The following is a 21,973-nucleotide window of genomic DNA, read 5'->3' as shown; positions in this document are numbered from 1 at the left end:
GACATGTTGTACGACCTCTTTCTTACGCGAGACAGTAAACTAGACACTTTGTTATCCGAGCGGCACATGAAGGCGTCATAAGAAAAGCAGCAGAATCACCACAGGCGGCGACTTCAACCACCCTCTTCTCTCACGCAACTTCAACATTGGACAAAGTGTTTAGCTTCCGCGCAGTACTAAACTTTAGCTCACACGTTTGTATGCCGTATACGAAGGCTCCGTTCAGACTCCGCGTTCAGCATGACGAGTTAACAGGAGCTCCTGTGCTTTTTAGACAAGGTTGGAAAAAAAGTTATAGCAACAGTTGTTTTGGTATATGAAAGTCAAGTTACCTCGGCATTTCTGTCATCTGGAAAGCCGGGTTTTGTCCGTCACTTCTTTTAACAAGTACTTGACGACGTGGACTTCTTCGATTAAAAAAAAAAAAACGACGAGACAAGCACTAGTGCTACTGTTACTCATTGAGCTGGAATTATAGGGACTTGTCCGTGAGCAGAATTTCAAACGAACGTTTGCCGCCTACTAGAAAAAGGTGAGTCATTTCAATGCCAATGAATGCATTGACTTAAAAACAACAACTTTTCTATGATTATCATGTTACCTGTGATGGCTGCAGCCACAGGCGTCTTCCTACAGAAGATGCGCTGAACTTGTACTTCCTGTTTGAATGATAAAACGTAACTGCACTGTACAGTACATCGTTGTATTTAAATGAGTTATAATAGTTATGCGCTAGTGGTCCATGAGTGAGGTAATAGGAAAAGTTGCAACTTGCAAGTGTTTATTGTTTGGTATGGCACTGACTTTTTTTTTTTTTTTTACTGCTCCAGGTGTTGAATGGCCTCTGTTGTAGCGGTGAAAACTGAGAAACGAACTGCAGCTGATTCACAGGATGCAGATTCAAATGGAAAGAAGCCAAGGTAAGCACATGCCATGGTGAACACTTGTCATGGCTCAAAAACACTCATAATCTAACAGTCAGTCATTGAAAAATACACTACATAATTATGTATCTATGTATACAGTACACTCTATAGTTCCAGGGCTCGGTGGTGTCATAAAAGATATATTTCAAACTCAAACTGTCTGAGTTGTCCCCTGCAATGTGGGCCAGTCAACCCCCACGTCTATTAAGAGCTTCTGCGTTGTTCGTTCAGGGCGCGCGAAGAGGTGAGCGTTGTGGCGAGACAATGGCTGTTTCACCATGACAACGCACCTGCTCACAAAGCTCTGAGCATCCGACAGTTCCTGGTCTTGTACAGAATTCCACTCTCTTCACAAGGTCATACTTAACATACAGTATTGTGGAAAAGTGCATTAGACTCAAGGAGGATTACTTCACAGGGAAAAACTTGTTTGTAGTTTGGGTTTAAACTACAGTACATCTATATCTTTTGTGACACCAGTCCTGGATTTTGGCTGACCTTCTTTTCACTTTGCCAGGCAATCTGGCTCCCTCCCACATTCCAAATATTGTGCATGTTTGGTTAACTAAAGACTCTAAATTGTCCATAGCTGATTGGGAATGGTTAATTGTCTATATGTGCCATGCGATTGACTGAGAAATACAAACTGAACAAGAAAAATAATCTGAAACTGAGTGACAAAGTATTCTTATGTTCATCGGTACCATCGTAAACCGAGAACCCCCCTTTGGATTTGTTTTCATTTTTCCCCCACTGCTAGTCTCAACAACCTGACACCGCTCACAAAGTATAAACATATGCAGATGTGTGATTCTGCAAAGTTCTGCTTCATGGAATTCATAATAATCTGTGTGTCCAAAAGGAAGTTGCTGCCCAGCCTGAAGACAAAGCATGCCCCCGAGCTTGTCTTGGTGATCGGCACTGGGATAAGCTCCGCCGTGGCCCCGCAGGTCCCCGCTCTCCGCTCCTGGAAAGGCCTTATCCAGGCCTTGCTGGATGCCGCCAATGACTTTGACTTACTAGAAGAGGAGGAGAGCCGACGTTTCCAAAAGCACATGAAGGAGGATAAAAATTTGGTGCACGTGGCTCATGACCTAATACAGAAACTTTCTCCGGTAAGGCATCATTTTAATAATTTCCCTCACTTCTCCTTTCCACACTGCTGTGTCATAACTTCCAGATAACTATAAGTCTCTGTTCGTCTCAAATGAAAACCTGAAACCATCATCATGGTTGATGTTTTGTAAGCGTTTCACAAGTTTTTTTATTTTTTTATTTAATGGTACCAGTCATGGCAAGGAGAAAAAAATGATGTAGTCCATTAAACCAGAAGTGGAATTTACTGCGACAAAGAGTCTGGCTCTTTGGTACCTCTTTTTTTGTTTGTCCAACGGTAAATAGTCATACTCTATCTCGGTCCGCTTTTATCATACACTGGTTAACTTCAAATGCTATTTAAAACATTGTCTGTACAGTTAGTATAGGTTTAAAGAAGTGAAAACAAATTGTGTTTTCAGTTTTCCTCATTAAGTCTGATGTGGTGGCAAACATTCAGAGGGAGATTACATCTTGTGTTGGGAATGAGTTTCTAAACATTAACAGTAAATTTTTGTTGACACTGTTGCTGACCAGAAGCCAAAGAAAAAGCAAAATTTACTTGTGGAGATAATCTATTAAAGTTTCGCCTGACTTAACGCACAATGAATTGGTTTGTCCTGCCACATTTTTGTGCATCTTGAGAGCACTGTCTTCCCCTGACATTTTTGTTGGTTTCCAAATCGCATAACCTCGAGGCCATTTGAATTTTGAGGTTACGTCTTACGTTTGACGTAAAACATCTAAAAATCAATGCCCACCATTTGGGCATGGTATTGTTCAAATAGATGTAACGGAATGATGGCATTTATGAGATGTGAAGGTGGACCACATGGAGGTCTGATGATCATATAATCAAATCAAGGTGACTCAGAGTATTCTGATGCACAGCGCAGTCAGCGCATTAACATTCGTTACGGCTCTTTTAGTAACTTCTCACTTTAAAAGTTCAACGGAAACCGCAGACATGAAAGTTTGTATTCTGTTCCATCGCCTTGGCCAACAATGATAAATTATAGGGCTTGGAATCGCCCTCTAAATCCCCATTTGCGATTTGTGTTGATAGCAACGGATGACTTCCGAGTCAGATGGTATCGTCACTCCTCCTCCTTGTTCTATTTTGTAATAAAGACATAAATTGGCACTTTGCTACATTAAGCTCCAAGACCAGTGCAAGGTTCTTATTTCATCATAGTTCTCCTCTTTTCCATCATCGGAACCCCTTCTGTGGTCGCCACATGGCGACTTGGTTTGACCTTGCAAATTTCTGTGCAACTTGAGAGGAATGATTTGCAGTGACGTTTTTGTCGGTTTCCAAATTCGAGTTGTGGCATTGCAAAATATGCTCATAAAAAAAGCCAAAGAAACAGCTATTTATTTCAACCTGATTTAAATAAATAAGATTTAAAATGCTTCAGATTTATGTATAACTTTTTCTTGGCACTCAAAGACTCTTTACAGTGGAATGGATACATTATTCATGCACTCACATATTAACACTCTGGTGGCGGTAAGCTACTTAAGTAGCCACAGCTGCCCTGGGGCAGGCTGACGGAAGTGTGGCTGCCGGTGTGCGCCTACGGCCCCGCCGACCACCACCAAACATTTGCACCATTCATTCACCAGTGTGAGTAGCGCTTTTGAGGCAATTTGTATGAAGTGTCTTGCCCAAGGGCACAACGTCAAATGACTTGGGGAGAGCGGGGATCGAACAGCTGACCACCTGGTTACTGAACAACCGTCTCTACACCCGGAGCCACAGCCGCCACAAAAAATAAAATAAAATAAATAAATAAATAATAAACCCAAAATTACATTGCAAAAATGGATCAAAGCTACACCATAATCCATGTGACTTTTTCCGCTTTTACTTATTGGACCCATCTGCACCGGCAAATGGGGGGGGTGGGGCGGTCCTGATAGCATTTGCCTCCTGTGTTAGTCATGTCTCATCGCACTTTTGACACTGATAAAGCTCACTTTGCGTCAGCCCCTCAGCCTGCTGTCCCGAAGGGAGCAAACAACAGTTAATGGCTTTATCGGACATTTTCTTTTCACGCGCATGTGGTGCACACCTGTTTGCTCGAAAAGCAACACGGGGAGAAAAAAAAAAGAGGCAAACTAGCAGCTGTGCATTTAGTTAAAGCAACAGCCAACACCTAGCACGCTTGCACTGCAGTAGAAGACTTTTCGGATAGAAATATCATGTGGCCAAATATCTGGTGCATCCCTAAAATATTTGAAATGTAATTGTGCTATAATACTACACAGTCATTTTTTGCTTGACAAATTTGTGTTTTAAATATATCTTGCATAGTTTTATTTATATGGGTTTTATACACACATAAAAAGTGTATTCAAAAGACTGTTTTTTTTGGCGCACATACGTGCAGTGTTCATTATAAACTGCCAACTACTAAGTAACTTCAAAAATGTATTCTAGTTCTCTCTCGGAATGTCGAAAGAACTATGTAAGAATGCTTATATCCTGAAAAATCCACCATCGCAGCAGTTTGACCTCATTCAACGGGGAGATTTACATAGTCTGCAAAAAGAGTTTCAGGTCATGGGGGTAATCCAAAAGAAAAAGCAAATATTGTCCTTAAAGTTTGGCTGTGGTTAAAATGAGGCTCATTAGAATATAACTGAGTTTATTTGATCATCCCAACAATTTAGTATTTATCATAGTGTATCATCCTAACAGTCTCAGTAACTTTGAACCTCTTTTAAATAAATTATAGGAGCTCATTTCCCCCCCTGTATAGAGTCAAGGGTTTGTCTCGGGTCACTGGAATTTCCCAAATGTAAGAAGAAGGAAGTATGCAATACTTAATTTATCTCTACTAAAACGTTTTTAGGCAAAACTGTGCACCGAATACAAAGTAAGCCTCGTTGAAACTGGTGAAGTCTGTTGTTTACTTGCACTTTATTTGGTGTTTGCTGAAATCCTCGGATGGCCCGAGACCACAGCGATGGACTAGGCTGCCATAGACACTAGATGTGGATAATTGTTTCTTCCTGTGGAAAGGAGTCAAGCTGTTTAGCCCATTAGTCCGGTAATCACGGCAAGTCCCGTCTCCCTGTGCCCAGATCACCTTGGTCACTACGGCGGAGCACAAAGTTTCACTATTTTTAGCTTCATGCATATGTATTGTGTGTGTGTCGTTTTGGCACAATTCTCATGTATGACAGCATATTAGGAAATTCCACAAAATTGAAGCAACACAGATCCAAGTGAAACGTTATATTGCCAAAGTCACAGCATCCTGCAATTGTGAAAGTGACAACAAAAGTGACAATTGCTTTCGGTGTTCACGGCCTACTCCCACTTATACCGCATGCCCTTTCACTCAGATGCAGTCTCGCCCCAGTAACCGCTGTGATCGCCAGGCAGATTTTGGCCCCCATTGCGATGTCAGCGCTTGAAGGGGCTTAAAATATTGTTTGGGTGATTATGCCCTGGCTCCAAGCCGTGTAGGCAAATGTATTGCTCATTTATTTACAGGCACTTGATATAGCCTTGTTTTTAGGTCACATGATGAGATAACACCCTGAACTCAAGTTTAATCCAATTAGAGTTCCCTACATGTTGCAGGTTTCTGAATGCCAAATGCAGTTGTATTGTTCAGCCACAGGTGGCAGTAGTGATTCAAAATTCCAGTCTTTGGAGATTGCAATGTTGTTGTTGTTTTTTTTTAACCACGATTGTGAGCAATGTGTCATATTGTTTTCAGAGAACAGGCAATGTGCGATCCACGTTCTTCAAGGACTGCCTGTACGAGGTGTTCGATGATTTGGAGTGCAAGATGGAGCATGCTGGGAAACATCTACTGCGCTCCGTGCTGCAGTTAATGGAGAGCGGCGCGCTGGTCCTCACCACCAATTTCGACAACCTGTTGGAGATCTACGCAGCCCACCAAGGCACCAAGCTGGAGTCTTTGGATCTGACTGACGAGAAAAAGGTAAAGGTTCCTGTTTGCATTATGCTGAGGTATTGATTGAGCGGTCTAGCCTAGTTAAAGCCAGTCAGCAATTTGAACGGAGAGCAAAGGTCGCTGAACAGACTTTATTATTAGGTCTGACTTGGAAAGGTAACAAAACAAAATGACAAGAACTTGAAATACTAAAGCGATACCGTTTTTTGGCCCCCCCGATACGATACCCAGTTTTGCCGTATCGGCCGATGCCGATACCATACCGATGCCTAAGTTGATGTTTTTTCTCAACATGAAAAAGCTGTCCTGCCATTGGTTCAGAGCATTCAAGGGCCAATGGGATATCCTAGCTTGGCATGCAGCGAACACGTCACACATCAGTGAATGTTGTGCACAAGTAAAACACAAGATGTTGCATCCAAAGTCCTATATTAGCGTCAGAAATAATAGTATCGGCATGTTACTTGTTAGTACTTGCCGATACCACTGTTTTTATGCAATATCGGGGCCGATACCGGTATCTGAATTTGTTAGATGACAAAGCAAATTCAACATGGTCTTATCTTCTGTTTTTAGACACTTTGACAGCCTTTTAGTAAAGTTCCTCATGGGTCAATATTGACCCCGTAGATAACGATCACACCTTCTGTTTACAACAGCTGGGCGACAATTCGGTTTTGTTTTACATCTTGGACTCCGTTTGCTTTCGGTTTAAAACTGATTCCGAAGCGGAAGCACACTTTTGCGCAACAAAATGGCGTTATTATTTCTTATCTTGCATTTAAAATAAATCATAAAATGCAAATTAACTTTCCTGATTGAGACATACCATTGTGCCTCTCAGTCCTGGTATTTATGTCATGTCTCCATCAGGGTTGTAAATATCCTCTTACTGCTACTCCCGACCGACCCAGTCAGAACAGGATGGTGTGCGGTGGACTGTTCTAACACGTGTTTTCTTTCTGGTGCGTAAGGTGTTGGAGTGGGCTCAGGAGAAGCGGCGGTTAAGCGTCCTACACATCCACGGTGTCTACACCAACCCGTGTGGCATTGTGCTGCACCCCGCTGGCTACCAGAATGTGCTGAGGAACACTGAGGTTATGGTGAGTGTTAGCACACCAGAGCAGAAAACAGTATCATGCTTCCATTAGGGGGGAGAGATTACCCATTTTGCAAATCCACTTTTAACCCTGGAGAACCCAAGAACCCTTTTCTTCCTTGGAAAATTATGAATTATACATTCAATGACTGCTATAAATTCACTGAACACCAAAATAAATGTTTTTTTTTTTTAACTAGCTCAGAGGTGCTAATTTATCAAAATATATATATAAAACATACTCCTAGGCATTCTGCAACATGATATGAAATAGATTAACAAAAAAAAACACAATTTTACCATCTGATGGTTTGCTGAGAAGATGGTTTTGTTTGGATTGATTTCCAGCTCAACAAAACAGCATGTTGCCAGCCATCTTGTCACCACCACTCTGGCTCATGTAAGTGCAATATTCATCCACTAGATGGCCCCATGCAGGGGTCAGAAGTGGCACTCTGGACTTTTGAAGTTAAATTTGTAAAAAAAAAAAAAAAAAAAAAGGTCTTTGTTATTTGAGTAGCAGAAATTATAGGGGCCAAATTTGACCCCGTGGGTTCTCCAGGGTTAATAAACTAATAATAATCTACATTTTGTCAAATTTAGTTTAACCTCTTTGAAAGGCACCGAACGCAAGTTAGCAACTTTTTTGCAGATTTGCGACCGCTCTGGTGAAAAGCCTAGACTTTAGTTAGTGGTAGTTTTATTGGGCACTGCTTATCGTAACTTGACCCTATCGCATTTTCGTGACGAGGTCTTACCTTTTTCAGCAAGAAGAAAGCAAGCCGTTTCATCCTTGTTTCCACCTACTTCAATATTAACGCTGCTCCAATATTGATCCACGTCCTCCCGGACGCCAAGTTTTGCCCTTTTTGGCACACTCAACAGTGTTATCCTTTTCTGCTCGGTATTCTGACCATGTGGTCGAGGGGGAGATTTTTTCCTCGGTCAGAGTCACCTCTGTGGAAAACTCCCTTTGCATGTCCCAAAACTTTCGTCCGATGGTCGAACAAAAGGAGCCACCGGGAGATGGAGGGTCGCACAGCAGTATTGGTTCATTATTATTTTGACGGAATTTTATATCCGCTTTGGCTTGTCTTTTACCACGGACTCGTCCATACACTCCCAAACTTCGGTCCCGAATGCCCGATCATTATTTCACTCTACAGGAAAATAGGGGCAACAGCCATTGTGCCACAGTAGTGCCTCCTGCCCATTTATACAATTCTTAAAACATGTGTGGGTGAAAAATATGGTTATTTTAACACGTCAACGTTGCGTCATGCACCTTTTAAGGAGCCATAAAAATGTGGTCTACGGCAACATATTCCATCAAAGTGATGCCGATGCAGTTTGAGCACCAGAAACGCACACAACATAACAAGCAATGTACATTTTTTTTTACACATTTGAAGCTGACATACTGGTTTAAAAATGGCGCTCTATGCCGAAAGCGATATCTGAGGCCCATATCTTCCCTGTGGGTTTTGATTTTTAAAAAAGAACTATGTTGAAATAAGTTGAGGCACTTCATGTGATGTAGTGGTTTGCTGCCTTCTTCTTGTGGCATCTATAGAGAAATGTAAACCCTTTTATGGGGTGGGTAAATCGCTAGTGGGCTTCCACTTTTGGATGAGACAATATATAATTGGTATGTGCTACCTAAGTAATGACTAGTTCCCGAGTAACACATATTCCCACCGGATTCCACAGCGCGAGATCCAGAAGCTGTACGAGACCAAATCGTTTGTTTTCCTGGGCTGCGGGCGCACCGTCGACGACACCACCTTCCAGGCGTTGTTCTTGGAGGCGGTCAAACACAAGTCCGACCTGGAGCACTTCATGCTTGTGCGACGCGAGGATGTGGGCGAGTTCAAGAAGCTGCGCGACAACATGCTGGACAAGGGCATCAAGGTCATTTCTTACGGAGACGAGTACTCGGACCTGCCCGAGTACTTAGAGCGGCTGGCCAACGAGATCTGCTTTCGAGACGTTTCAACAAATGATTGGGGTAAGGTACAGTGTTCATATTTGGTTTGATGGATAGGAATGATCAAACTTTTACATACATTTGGTTTAGGGCAACGGCATGTCTACGCTAGCATTCCATCAGCCAATTAGAAGTTCTGCCAAGTGTTTTGACTATGTAGGCTAAAATTAAGTCATTATTGCTATTTGGTATATTCCAGAGTGTTTTGTTGAGGCATGGTGTTGCTGATAGAAGACACAAATCTTAGGCCGGATTTACACTGCTGGTCCAAGTCCACTTCAATGTCCATATATGATCATGTACAGTACATATCAAGTGGAACATAACAGATATGATTGAACATGTGGAAGCTAGGGCTGTGAGGTTTTTTTTTTTTTTAAACAAATCTCCCATCGATTAATCATAGCCAGGTATTATTTTTATTCAATCCTTATTATCTACTGTAGTGTCTATGACGTTCCATGTGTATGGCTTTAGGAGCCATATGTGAAGCTTTTCAGATTCGTGTCCACGTTTGTAAGAGGCCTGATTACAAATCTCGACTTGAACCATGCCGTGTAAAGCCAGCCAAAGATCACTAGTTTTCACACATGCATGTTCTATGAGTATTTTCACTCGACATACAGTGGAACCTCCAAAGTCAGACACAATTTCATAAATTACTTCACAGAGGAAATCATGGAAAGTGAATTAATTATTTCCACACACAAGGATCCGCAAGGGCTAAACCGCAAATTAAAATAAAGTCAAACTACTCTTTAAAAAAAAAAACGCCTGGCAGACATTGTGGACGTTGTTTGCATGTAATGGTAAAAGGAGCTTGTATATGTAATGGATTAATTGTATGTCTTACTCACTGAGCTGAAGACACACTTTGCTAATGTTTACACATGGTGCCATACGTGATGGTGTACTGTTTTAAGAATGTATTTTTCGAGAAACAAATTTAGACCATGGCGGTTCCACTGTACGTGTTAAATTTTGATTGATGACTTCAGTGATGTGCCAATATTGTTTTACTGTACAACTTTTCTATCTGTATTTCCAGGGTATTAAAATGGGGGGTGGGGGCAGCAGAACGGCTTTAACACTCAGAAATACCTCCTTCAAGGTTAGGACTGAATGCTTCTTCTCGCTGACATCAAGCTGGGGGCCCACATACCAGATTTCCACTGCAGCAAACAAGAGACTGTTCTCTTCCTGCATGTCGGTAGGGCTAGAAAGTCAAAAGTCTATTTGCACCTCCAGGGTCAAAAGAACTGCTGATCTTTTAGCACTTTCAGCTGACTGCATGATAGCATTCACAAAAGCTGGATTTCGTCAATAACTTCACTGAAATTCCCCATGTTGTCGATTTTTTTTTTGTGTGTCACTAAACATTGTTTTTATTTTGCATTTCCTTCCAAAAAGGGTTCAGTAAACTGGACGTATAATAACTGATTGTGGACTGTGTCTTGTCATTTTCTTTATGTGGTTATTTAAAAGGGAAGAAATTAAAGTTTGGGACACTCCAGAAGAAGTATGCGTGCTGTCGATGACGAACTACGATAAGACGTGACTCACTGGGATTTCCCGTGAGTCATCACATTGGCTTGTGTAGGAAGGAAATCTTCGTGTTACACCTGCTCGCTATGTGCGCCAGCATGCACATGATGTGATGTGATGGGGTGCATACATTCAACAAGGTTGACATCTGCCAAATGCAGCACACTTGGACAGGGTAACTTTTCATTTGCACAAGTATGCCATAGACAATTCCAATTAAGTTCTTTCTTGCCAAGCGTTGTCCTGCAAGTAGCAACATGCCACTCCGGTGTAGACATCATGTTCTTTGTAAGTCTTTTGTTTTTTTTAAAGTACTGACATGTGTTTGTGATGTAGTATTTATAAGTACTATTTTCAAAATAAAGCTTTTGGTATCCCATTTGTGTTGTTTGGTCTAACAAGAGACAATATGGAAAGTTTCTAAACGCATGCCGTGTACAGCAGCTTTATTTAGAAATGTTTACATTCTCATAAATTAGCTCAAATAACCTTGGATTTCCTAATATGGCATTACTGCAAGTTAAATGAGGGAGATGTTTGGCTGCGTTCAACGAATTAATAAAGAAATCCATGGGGAAAACATAAATAACCATTCTTGGGGAAACGGGTTGCAGCAATCATTCATTTACAAAACTATTTCTGGTTTTCTTTTGTGATTAAATCTGTTAGGCTGGTAAAGAACACAGTACAGTACTGCTGAAGTTAGAACAAACAGTTGATCCAATAAATCAGGGAGGGGAAATCTCTCCAACCAGGGGCCATAGTACAGGTTATGGGGGTAAAAATAAGATATGGGCATTTGTGGGTTAAATGTTTTGGGGCATCTCAAGTTATTCTAAGGTATTTTTTAATTGCTCTTTCAGGCCACATAACTCACTTAAGACAATGTATAAATGTACGTTTAAATCCAATTCACTATATCTTTTCCTCTTGAATGGGATTAGTTCCATGCGTCCTTGATGTGGGCGGTAACCATGACAACAGGAGTCAACTAGGCACTATGGTCACTGAGCATTGCACAGGCAGCTGCTGTCAACCTGACCTTATTTAGGTGGAAGAATGACTGACAAAACGCCAGATTTTTGTTTAACTAGTTCTTACTGGGTAAACAGAGGTCCATTAGGGGGGCAATTCAGAACTCAAACGGATTATAAAGGTACGCTTCAATTTGGCCCAAATCCTGTAAAAAAGAAACAGGGAGGCTCCTTCGGTTGTGCGGGTTTCAAATGTCGTCCTTTCACGCCGGCCTGATGCTGAGACAATAGTGCCATGAGCAGACACATGGGACATAAGAGAGGGCGGCACAGAAGGACGGTAAGCGCAGGCTTTTAGCAGGGGCTCAAACATCTCTTGGCAGCACGGCGAAATGATAGAATTGGCTTTCTAGCGTCCAACGATGAAGATCAGAGGGCCTTTTTAAGCCTTCATTAGGGCGCTGACCACAGCGCGGGCGTTGAGACTACGCAGGTCATTGTATGTCTGGCCAGTACCCACGAACACTATTGGCTGGCCCGTGGTGTAGGTCATAGAAATGGCCGCACCAACCTATGAAGGAGAAACGGTGAATTTAACCTTCTGATTCAGTCAAAACGAAGTCAAGCGCATTTGAACACACCTTGTCGTCGATGGTGTCAAACTTGGTGAGCACGATGCCGTCAATGAGACGAGGTTTGTCAGACATGGAGTGGTCAGCCAGAGCTTGGTTGAACTTCACCTGGTGAACCAAGAACAAGAGAGGCATAGTGTGATACAAGTGACACTTTTCTACCACACAAGATGTTCCACAGTTTGCATTTTATGAGGAAAAGTTGACCAGGAAAGCAATACTGCCCTCTGTTGGACTACAACATGTTAGCATTTTACAGCAGGTTATGTATAGTCTGTCTGTGGTCTTTAAATGAATAATTAGACCCTGTAAAGAAAGATTTTCTTATGAAAACATAATTTTGTTAGGTAGATTCTAAAAATAAATGCAAAGTCAGGACTATGTAGTACTCAATTGCGGGAGAAAAGTATTATTATTAAACATTTCAGCTTTCCTGACATTTTTGTTGTTGTTGTTGCCGTGGCTAAAATGGTGCCCAGTAACACACTGAAGTCCAAGATGAGTCGCCCCTCGCCCCACTACATAACAACTTGAGCACCGCGTTGGCCTCGGCATTTATCTGTCGCAACTGCGGCAAGAAGTTAGCTAGCTAGCGATGGCTACACCCTGAAAATGCATCTCCCCTTCAGATAGTCAGTTGGCATGTCTGCTTTAGAGCGCCTCGTTGTCGGCCGTGAGTGTGTACAAGTCATGAACAGAGGGTGAAAATTTGATTTCAGCGCATTCAACTAAGATGCTACCAGTATCTGACAGTGGAGATAATAGCTTGATTTTTTTTTTTTTGTATTCAAGTTTTAATCATTCAAATTGGCAGGATTGTTAATACAATTCTGTGGTGTGCCAAAATTAAAAGATGCTTGTTTTCCTTTTGCAGGAGCTGTATCATTCAGTAAATATGACAAAAGAGTAAAGTTCAGTATTTTACCATAACACTTCAATGAGAAACATTCTTAGAGTGATTGCAGTTGTATATAGCAACATTTATCCAAGACCAAATTGACTTGCATTTGTATTCTTTCTATCTGGTTAGATGTAATTAAACAGCAATATGTCAATCTCAAGACGTGTGACTGGCGGGTACAATCAAGACTCAAATTGTGAATATCAGTTTTGAATTCATCTTCCTTCCCTTAAACAGGCATGAATTCATCTCCGAGGTGGGGATGGGCTTACCAATTGATCGACTGCCTCGTTGCCCACCAGAGCCTCCCCGACGAACAGCACGAGGTCAGGCATGTTGACAGCAATGAGTTTAGCCAGGGCTGTCATGAGGGGCGCGTTGTCCTGCATGCGCCCCGCCGTGTCCACCAGCACCACGTCGAAAGCCTGGTTGCGAGCTACAAGCATTCATGGAGGAAATTAGTTCTTTTTAGACTCATTACAGGTTGGATTCATGACCTATTACATGTCCTAGCACAGGGGTGGCCAAGTTCGGTCCTCGAGAGCCACTATCCAGCCTGTTTTCCATGTCTCCCTCCTTCAGCGCAGCTGAATCTAATGATCAGCTCATCAGCAAGCTTTGCAGAAGCCTGATAACGATCCTGATCATGAATCAGGTGTGTTAGTGGGGAGAAACATGGAAAACAGGCTGGATAGTGGCTCTCGAGGACCGAACTTGGCCACCCCTGTCCTAGCAGGTGTGTTCGGGGGTGAGTCGTTTTGCTTTATTTGAAAGAAGCTTGATTCTTTTTTTACTGCCAGGCGTTTTTTAGAATGGAATGTGTTTAAATTTTGAAGGTACAGTACTTAAATATTTTCATTTTCATCTTATGTCGATTTATAAAATAAAAACACTATCTTACAATAAGCGATGGCCTCCATTGCAATTCCAGCAGCATCCTTCCCGTAGCCCTTCTCATAGAGCTGGACCATCGTTCGCCCTCCGTGCTTCTCCGGAGGGTGCAGCGAGTTCAGGCGACGCTGGTGGGTTCGCAGCTGTTCCACCGCCCCGGCGCGGAACGTGTCGCAGGCTGCAATCAGCACTGTGAAACCGTTCTCAATGAGCCAGAATGAGATCTGGACCGAGAAGAGGACGGAGGTGGGTAAGTATCTTTTTTTTTTTTTTTTTTTTTCAATATACATCTGTACACTGAGATTTCACCTTTGCCAGATTGGTGGACTTTCCAACCCCGTTGACGCCACAGAACGTAATGACGAAAGGTCTCCTCTGGCTCTGCGCCTCCATGACGTCTCTCAGAATATCCACCCTGCGCTTGGGCTGCAGAATCTGCACCAGCGATTCTTGCAGGGCCTGCTTTACTGTTGAGGCAACAGCTACACACACAGATATGCATCAATTAAATATGGCAATTTTCTGTGATATCAATCTGACAAAAAAAAAAAAGTCTTGTTTGCTTACTGGTGAAGGTGCCCATGACTTTGCCTTCCAGTTTTTTGGCTACAGAGTCACAAAGCTGTGAGGCGATTTCGGCTGCTACATTCTTTGCTGTGATGAGCAAACCCACAATGACGATCAATCAGTGATCAATGAGTAGGATAAGAGAAAGGCATCAATCACCTACCAATGAGGTGGTCCTTCAACTTTTCTAAAACTGGCTCCATGTCCTCCAGGTTCAGACTCTTGGAGCCCACCAAGCCCTTCAGCATGCCAAACATGCCGCCAAAGCCGCCACGCTTCTTGGCACTGACAAGATTCCAAAACATTCTTCAGACAAAGTTTTGCGCTTACACTGAGTGGTAAAAGTCGTCATACCTTGTCTTGGTTGTTGCACTGACAACAACTCTTTCCTCCTCTTCCTCCTCCTCTTCTTCCTCCTCCTCCTCCTCACTGGAATCACATTCCACAGACAGCAAATCTCCAATCATGGGGTTTAGCTGCATCCCCTGAAACATTTCAATGTTATTACAAAGTGTCCATTTAAGTTGTAAATTCATTTCAACTGTACATACAGGATCAATAGGTGCATCCTGGTTTTGGTCACAACCATTAGGGGAACTCTCTCCGTTCCTGTCACTATAGTCCAGGTCCTTGGTACTGTTGCCACCCATGTCCCAAACACGCCTCTGTTTCTCCTTGGGCTTCTGAGGCTTTGGAGACTTACTGGAAGTTAAGACAATACGCCACCAGATCAATTAATACCATACATGATTGAATTCAGATTCATACTGCAATACTTCAAGAATTGCTAGAAGAAAATAGAAAATGATACAGCATTACCACATAAAAGGTAAGATTCGATATCATCTCTCACCTGACTTTTTCAACAGTTCCCGCTGTTCGCTTGCGAAAGAACTCCTCTCTCTTCTTCTGCATGATCTCCTCAGCAGTTAGGCCATGGTTGCCGTTCTCGACCAGCTTTGAGGCAGCTTTGCCTTGATCTGCTTTGACAGGGTCTACTGCAGAAGCTGGAAAAGATTGGCCAATCAGATCTAGTAACCTCTAATTAACGACTATTATTAACTCATTCACTGCCATTGACGGCTATAGACGACAAAAATTATTTTGAACTATTTCTATTAGTTTAACATTTTTTCCCCACTTTTGTAAACAAGAGTATGAAAACCTAGGAAAAAAATATTGTACGTTTAGAACAGATATAAAAATTTGAGATTAATTGTGAGTTAACTCGTGAAGTCATGTGATTAATTATGATTTAAAAAATTAATCGCCTAATGCACCTAGTTTTTAATCATCTTTTCTTTAAAAAACAAAAACAAAAAAAGAAGAAAAGATAATTTATTATTTTTTTAAAAATCATTTAAAAATACTTAAAAAAAAAAGATTATTAAAAATTAGGGGCATCAAGCGATTACATTTTTTTTCGTAATTAATGGCATGACTTCACTAGTTAACTCACGATAATCGTAAATTTTATATCTGTTCTAAATGTACAATTTTTTTTCTCAAGGTTTTCGTATTCAACAAAAAAAAAACCTTAACAAAAGTGGAAAAGATGTTAAACTAATAGAAATAGTTCAGATTTTTTTTGTTTTACGTCTATAGCCATCAATGGCAGTGAATGAGTTAATTAATGCCCCTCTAACTACACTTACCTTCCTTTTTGGTATTCTTGCTCTTCTTGCTACCCTGCTCCTTGTCTCTGTCCCCACCCTTTGTTTCTATCATTGACTTCACAGTTTTTTGGGATTTTTCAGACTCCTTAAAAGAGCGCATGGGTACGGGGCTCCGAGCTTTGCTGCTCTCTTCTGCCTCTCTGGTGGAAAACATTAGGTGCACGTCATCATTTACAATCAAACGTAAATGACATCAAAAATGTTATTTTGAGTAACAAGGAAATTACAAACTTTTTTTTGTATCAGTAAATGAGTTTTTTGTAGTAAATGGTAGTGATGCCAGCTTGGCCAAAACCATAACGATTATTGGCATTATTCTCCACCTTACATTTTTTCAGTGAACTTATAATTGGAACCATTATATATAAAATTACCCCCAAAACATGCGTGCTGGATGCCATCATCGCCAAAAATGCTTTGTCTGTCCACCTATCGATCCCTTTCCACCATGATCAAAATATCTTGCAAACTAAGACTCCACAACTTGAAAAGACCGCACACTGGTGGAAATGGCCACAGTGAAAAATGCTTCAATTGTAGTCAGCTGTGCTGGAGCTTTTCTTTTCAGGGTTTAGTTTTTAGTGGAAACAAAAAGGGTTTCTGAAAAGGTTTCTGTGGTGGAAAAGCCTCCGTTGGCATATAGTTGCAGCTTGCGACTGAGTGAGTCATTTCTGATACACTCGCAAACAAGCCAGACCAATTTCCTTTATAGTTGATGCAATTAAACTTTAATTCACATTCAAATATCGCTAAATCATCTTGACAAAAGTCAAGGCAATGTCTCAAGCTGTTGTTTCGCCTTAAAACTGATAGTTCTGTGAAAAATGTACACCATAATAAACTAAAACTCAAGTGTCAACCGATTTGAAAAATTAAAAATCATGGTAAGAAGGCACATTGGCATGTGCAAGTGCAATTACCGAAGAAGCATTTTGAAATTATCCTCAAACTTGAAGCTGTGATTGAGAAGCTTCATCGCTCCCTTTTGTTCCAGTTCATTCTTATAACGGTCTCTAAAATGCAGCTGGACGTCATCTATGAACTTGTCCACATATGTAAGAGTCAGGATCTTTTGAAAACCCACCTGAACACAAAAAAATGGACGATGAAGAATCACATAAGTCAGTGTCCACTCTCACGTTATGTTAAATTAGTAGTGATGCGTTCAATGACTTACCACAAAAATCAACTCAAACTCGTTGTCCAGTTTATATTTAAGATTCAGGGCTTCATGGTTGAACGAGTTATTTCCGCTCCGCTCCTGTAAAGGGACATGTCAACAAGAGCTCAATACAATTTTACTGAACTTAACATCTTTCGCAGACAAATTTTAAGAAGCCACTACAGTACATAGATTCAACGTTCGGTAAAGTTGACGATTATTTTCGTGTGACTGGTTAAATGTCACGCAGTGCATGTGTAGTATGTCTACGTACGCTGCTACCTGTTAGCATTAGCCGTTCGCAACGTTGTCAAACCCAGTGTCATCGGACGACAACCGTTCACCGAAGCTCACCTGCAGGATCACGGAGCGGATCAGGGCGTTGACAGGCCCGGTGAAAGACTCGGTGACACCGGTTCCCTGAAAGCACCACAGCACTATCCCCCCTTTACTGAAGATGGTGAAGAAATCTAGCATCTTGACACCACGTAACCTGGATTAGCGAAGGGAAAACGGGTTACAAAGATGCAAACCAACGGCTTACCAAATAAAAATAGAACGGAAAACCATTAACGGGGTGATTTCCAGCTCTCCGGTTACTCACCAAAAAATATTTAAATAGAAAGTAAACCCCCCACGAGTTGAACCCACCACTAGAGCAAAACAGTTTTTAGACACGTCAGATGCAGAACCAGGAAGTGACGAAAAATTGCGTTGTATTGCGCATGCGCACTGTTGAAGTGTGTGACGCAATTATTGTGTAATCGCAGTTTTTTTTTCCCAACGAGGATTGTAATGTTGCGTTCATGTGCTAGAATTATCCAAAACGGCCACAAGAGAGCGGTGTTGATCACTATTCCTCACGATGGCTCATTGTATAGTAGTCCGGTGCTGTACAATGATGTAAGTACAGAATATGATGTACAAATTTCCTCAGGATCTCTACGAATGGATGATGTACTTTGGCACCATAGTTACAAAATGTCATCAATGAATACATAACTGTAAAATATTGACAACAAATTTGAAATGATCTTCTCTTGAATAAGCAAATTGTTGTACATAGCTCTGCAGTGTTGTTTAATTAATCATCTCATTTAGGGGACTGTTTTGTTTATATTGGTGCAATAAAGGGTGTAAGATTGCCAATGCTCACCCCAAGACAAAGTCAGTTAAATACTACAATTAATTATTTACTCTATGCCAGGAGTGTGCAATCAATTTCCCAAAGGGACCACTTGAGAAACTGGAATTTACAGGAGATCTCGATGTTCGAAACAACTCTGTAAAGCACCTTTTGTCTAAACTCACCCACTTAAATGAACTTAAAGTAAATAATTTAAAATTTGGTAGCATAGCACTTACTTGCAAAAACTGCTTCATGTATTCTTCATTTAATGCACTGTTCCCGGCCTTTACTGCAGCCTCCTTCCGTTCTTGTTTGTTTCACCCTCCAGTCTCCTCCTATTGGCAAAATGCATGCTCTATTGGGTTGAGGTCTGATGATTGACTTGGCCAATCAAAGACCCTGCACGTTTCCCCACGATGAAGTTCTTGGTTGTGTTGGCAATGTGTTTTGGGTCATTGTCTTTTACATGATGAAGCTTTTCCCAATTAGTTTAAATGCATTTTTCTATAAATTGCCAGACAAAATGGTTTTGTAGACTTCAGAATTAATTCTGCTGCTACCATCATGAGTTACATGATCATCAATATAGCAGCCTTTGGCTCATAAGTGGATCCTTTCTTTCTTTATACTTTGGCCTGTCCATCACTTTGGTAGAGTTTAATCTTGTCCTCAGGAAAGCCTTCCGCAGCATCAAAATGATGTGATCTCATTGTTCAAATGTTCCATCGTACATATGTGATTTTAACTAAGTATTATTATTTGTAGGTCTCTGAAGCCATGTTGGTTCCTTCATCTGACTTCCATGCAGGCAACGTGAGTTGAGTTTCCCCTCAGTGATAATGTGGATCTGAGTTGTCTCTCATTATGTATGTGACTGAATCACTACAATATATCAACTATCATTTATATATGCCCCGCGACCCTTGTGAGGACAAGCAGTTAAGAAAATGGATGGATGGATCAAATATACTGTATATGTTAAAAATGATAGTTCTTCTACCTAACACTTACGTGATTAAATGAACAACCCCAGCCACAATATGAGAAAATGCATTTTTCTTGGCATAAATTTGTTGGCTCAATCAAACATATTGGCAGTCTGAAGCGTATAAAAGTTTGGCCACACAGTTTAGCATAATGTGTATTCTATAGTGCAACTGGAGCATAACACTGGTGTTCCTACAATTGTTTTAGTATTTGTTTTTATAGGAGATGCCATCTGTCAGCAGAACTAGTCAGTTGTTTTAGACTAATGTTGCATCATTCTTCCATTTCTCCTGCTCCCTGTGAACGACACATTCAGGACACAGAACACACTCGATAGTCACTTTTTGTGCCAGGGTACATAGCGAGGCTAACCTCAAGCCACGGTTAATGTCACTATGCTTTATATCGCTAACAGTCAAAATGGATGGAAATGAATAGGCTGGATAATGTCCTTCATTAAGAAGAGAAAGACTAACAAGAATACTGCCAAGATGACGGCTGACTGTTAAATCTGAAGGCCCATCAAATGTGATCCTGTTATGTAGTGGTCATCATCCCAGCGCTCTTTGAAAGAGGAGAAAATACGTCTACGCGTAGCAAGCAGCCATGTTCTACACTACAATATACTCTCAGACCACCAACAGTCAGATAAAACGCTCTCAGCTGTTCCTAACTACGGTGGTCCGGCCTGTGTGAGGCGAGACTGACCAGAACATTTGCGTCTGCGGTGAATACGTTCAACTTGCCATGCAACTGCAAAGCATCAGCTGTGCTAATTAAAGGAGAACAGGGAGATCCAAACATCTTGTCAAGGTTTTTATCATAAATCACAGATGTAGACCAAACAGTGAACTGAGAAGTCTGCAATTAAATTCAGCAGAGCAAAGTCAGATGGGTTGTTGTACATCCGTCATTTCCTGTTGTAGCAGCACCATTACATAACAATTAGAGCATGTGTGTACTCTGAATGTGTGTTTGGTGTCTATTCCATCCATCCATATATCTATTTTCTAGGGTCATGGGTCCTAAAAGGGTCCTAAAAGACTGGATGGTGGACAATTGCAGGGTATTTAGATTTTACGCAAACAACCATTCACACTCACATTTTTTAATTTAGAGTCTTCAGCGAACCTAACATGCATACTTTTCAAAGGTAGCATGTGGGTAGGTGTAAAGGAGTGATATTTGCACCATTAAATGATGGCGGAAGTGACGCAACAGCACACAGTGTGGCACTTGCAAGGCGCCCTCTTAGCATTCAGTCAGAGCTACGAGGATTCTTGGCGTGGTGAGTCGCATCTCGTGGTAATCTGGATTAATTAGTGATTATACTGTATTATTTTAAATGGTTTCTTATGATACTGTGGTGTGCTCATCTAGTTGTTATTGATTGTTATGACCCCACATAGCTCTCCCTGTTAATCTCAAAGTGGCGTTTTGTCCATTGAAACTTTTGTTTCATTCCACATTGTCCGAGACTGTCCGATTTACAACTGCCTTGTTGTCACACTGTGTCACATTAATGTGACAATAAAAGAAACATCTGCCATCCACCTAAGTGTTTGTGGTGTTTGAAGCAACAGTGGCATGGAGCTGCAATTGCTATGTTGATAAGTGGCCCGTCACATATGTTCAGAAAATATACATACATTGATACTCGGACAGCTGATATTGGCTCATATCAATATAACAATATATGCTAATAGTAGAAGAACAACAATTAATCAATTAATCCATCAACAAATAGATTTATAATTGATTAATCGTTTAGACCTTGTTAACTTGTCCAAATCCTCAGAATGTCGCTCTCGCAAACGTAACCATTCTCTGGTCCTCATTGAAAACAGAATGAATATCCATCCATCCATTTTCTTAACCGCTTAGTCCTCACAAGGGTCGCGGGGGGCGCTGGAGCCTATCCCAGCTGGCTTCGGGCAGTAGGCGGGGTACACCCTGAACTGGTTGCCAGCCAATCCAGGGAAGAATTGAATATCTTTGTGTTTAATAAGACTTTTGCAAACATCTGCTTTTACTTTGGAAAACAATGATCAACATTTTTCCCACAGTATTTGATGGTTCTTATAAGGACCAAACCAGTAACTGAATCACAATTGTTGTACATTTACAAACACACATACATTTTTGTACAAATAATGTTCAGTTTAGTTTAAATAAATAAATAAAGTCATGTACATCTGAATAAACGTTTTTTTTTAAATTATTTAAAATCTGATTCTATAGATAATTCGAAAAAAAAATCTGAAATATGTTAGATTTAATTGATTCTAGTATTTTTTTTGTTGGTATTTTATATGTTGGTTGTTTCACACACATGCACACGCACGCACACACACACACACACACACACACACACACACACACACACACACACGCACACACACGCACACACACACACACACACACGCACACACACACACACACACACACACACACACGCACACACACA

At 41.2% G+C, this 21,973-nt stretch overlaps 2 protein-coding genes across 5 annotated transcripts; one reads left to right on the top strand and one right to left on the bottom strand.

Annotated features, from left to right (window-relative positions):
• Nucleotides 1-60: 60 nt before the first annotated feature.
• On the top strand, nt 61-10,966 carry fam118b (family with sequence similarity 118 member B). Of its 3 annotated transcripts, none has more exons than XM_077565596.1 (7): nt 62-532; nt 831-920; nt 1,789-2,041; nt 5,756-5,983; nt 6,931-7,059; nt 8,766-9,063; nt 10,154-10,966. In XM_077565596.1, exons 2-7 carry the CDS (start codon nt 838-840, stop codon nt 10,156-10,158), a joined length of 996 nt encoding a protein of 331 aa, XP_077421722.1. In that variant the 5' UTR covers nt 62-532; nt 831-837; the 3' UTR covers nt 10,159-10,966. The 3 variants fall into 3 exon arrangements, with proteins under 3 accessions (XP_077421720.1, XP_077421722.1, XP_077421721.1); XM_077565595.1 differs by having other exon boundaries at nt 10,091-10,966; XM_077565594.1 differs by having other exon boundaries at nt 61-532; nt 8,766-10,966.
• A 50-nt stretch (nt 10,967-11,016) lies between these two features.
• srpra (SRP receptor subunit alpha) lies at nt 11,017-18,136 on the bottom strand. 2 transcript variants are annotated; one of them, XM_077565589.1, is made up of 15 exons: nt 17,995-18,136; nt 17,745-17,883; nt 17,406-17,489; nt 17,149-17,312; nt 16,208-16,368; nt 15,406-15,559; nt 15,104-15,254; nt 14,907-15,037; nt 14,716-14,837; nt 14,553-14,639; nt 14,295-14,467; nt 13,996-14,209; nt 13,367-13,530; nt 12,203-12,301; nt 11,017-12,132 (listed from the first exon to the last, which is right to left on the bottom strand). In XM_077565589.1, exons 2-15 carry the CDS (start codon nt 17,865-17,867, stop codon nt 12,004-12,006), a joined length of 1,956 nt encoding a protein of 651 aa, XP_077421715.1. In that variant the 5' UTR covers nt 17,868-17,883; nt 17,995-18,136; the 3' UTR covers nt 11,017-12,003. The 2 variants fall into 2 exon arrangements, with proteins under 2 accessions (XP_077421715.1, XP_077421716.1); XM_077565590.1 differs by lacking the exon at nt 17,995-18,136.
• Nucleotides 18,137-21,973: the final 3,837 nt, after the last annotated feature.

This window comes from Vanacampus margaritifer, chromosome 5 (assembly GCF_051991255.1).
Source record: "Vanacampus margaritifer isolate UIUO_Vmar chromosome 5, RoL_Vmar_1.0, whole genome shotgun sequence".
NCBI classification, from domain to species: domain Eukaryota; kingdom Metazoa; phylum Chordata; class Actinopteri; order Syngnathiformes; family Syngnathidae; genus Vanacampus; species Vanacampus margaritifer.
Note: the sequence above shows the minus strand (reverse complement) of the source record. Positions and strands in the feature narration are given on the sequence as shown.

Excerpts from the sequence above, each read along its gene's own strand:
- fam118b (XM_077565594.1), top strand. The coding sequence starts at position 838 with ATGGCCTCTGTTGTAGCGGTGAAAACTGAGAAACGAACTGCAGCTGAT. Across the intron at positions 2,042-5,755 it reads TAATACAGAAACTTTCTCCG|AGAACAGGCAATGTGCGATC; the intron begins GTAAGGCATCAT and ends TATTGTTTTCAG. Across the intron at positions 5,984-6,930 it reads ATCTGACTGACGAGAAAAAG|GTGTTGGAGTGGGCTCAGGA; the intron begins GTAAAGGTTCCT and ends CTGGTGCGTAAG.
- srpra (XM_077565589.1), bottom strand. The coding sequence starts at position 17,867 with ATGCTAGATTTCTTCACCATCTTCAGTAAAGGGGGGATAGTGCTGTGG. Across the intron at positions 14,210-14,294 it reads AGTCCACCAATCTGGCAAAG|ATCTCATTCTGGCTCATTGA; the intron begins GTGAAATCTCAG and ends TTCTCGGTCCAG. Across the intron at positions 12,133-12,202 it reads TTGACACCATCGACGACAAG|GTTGGTGCGGCCATTTCTAT; the intron begins GTGTGTTCAAAT and ends TCTCCTTCATAG.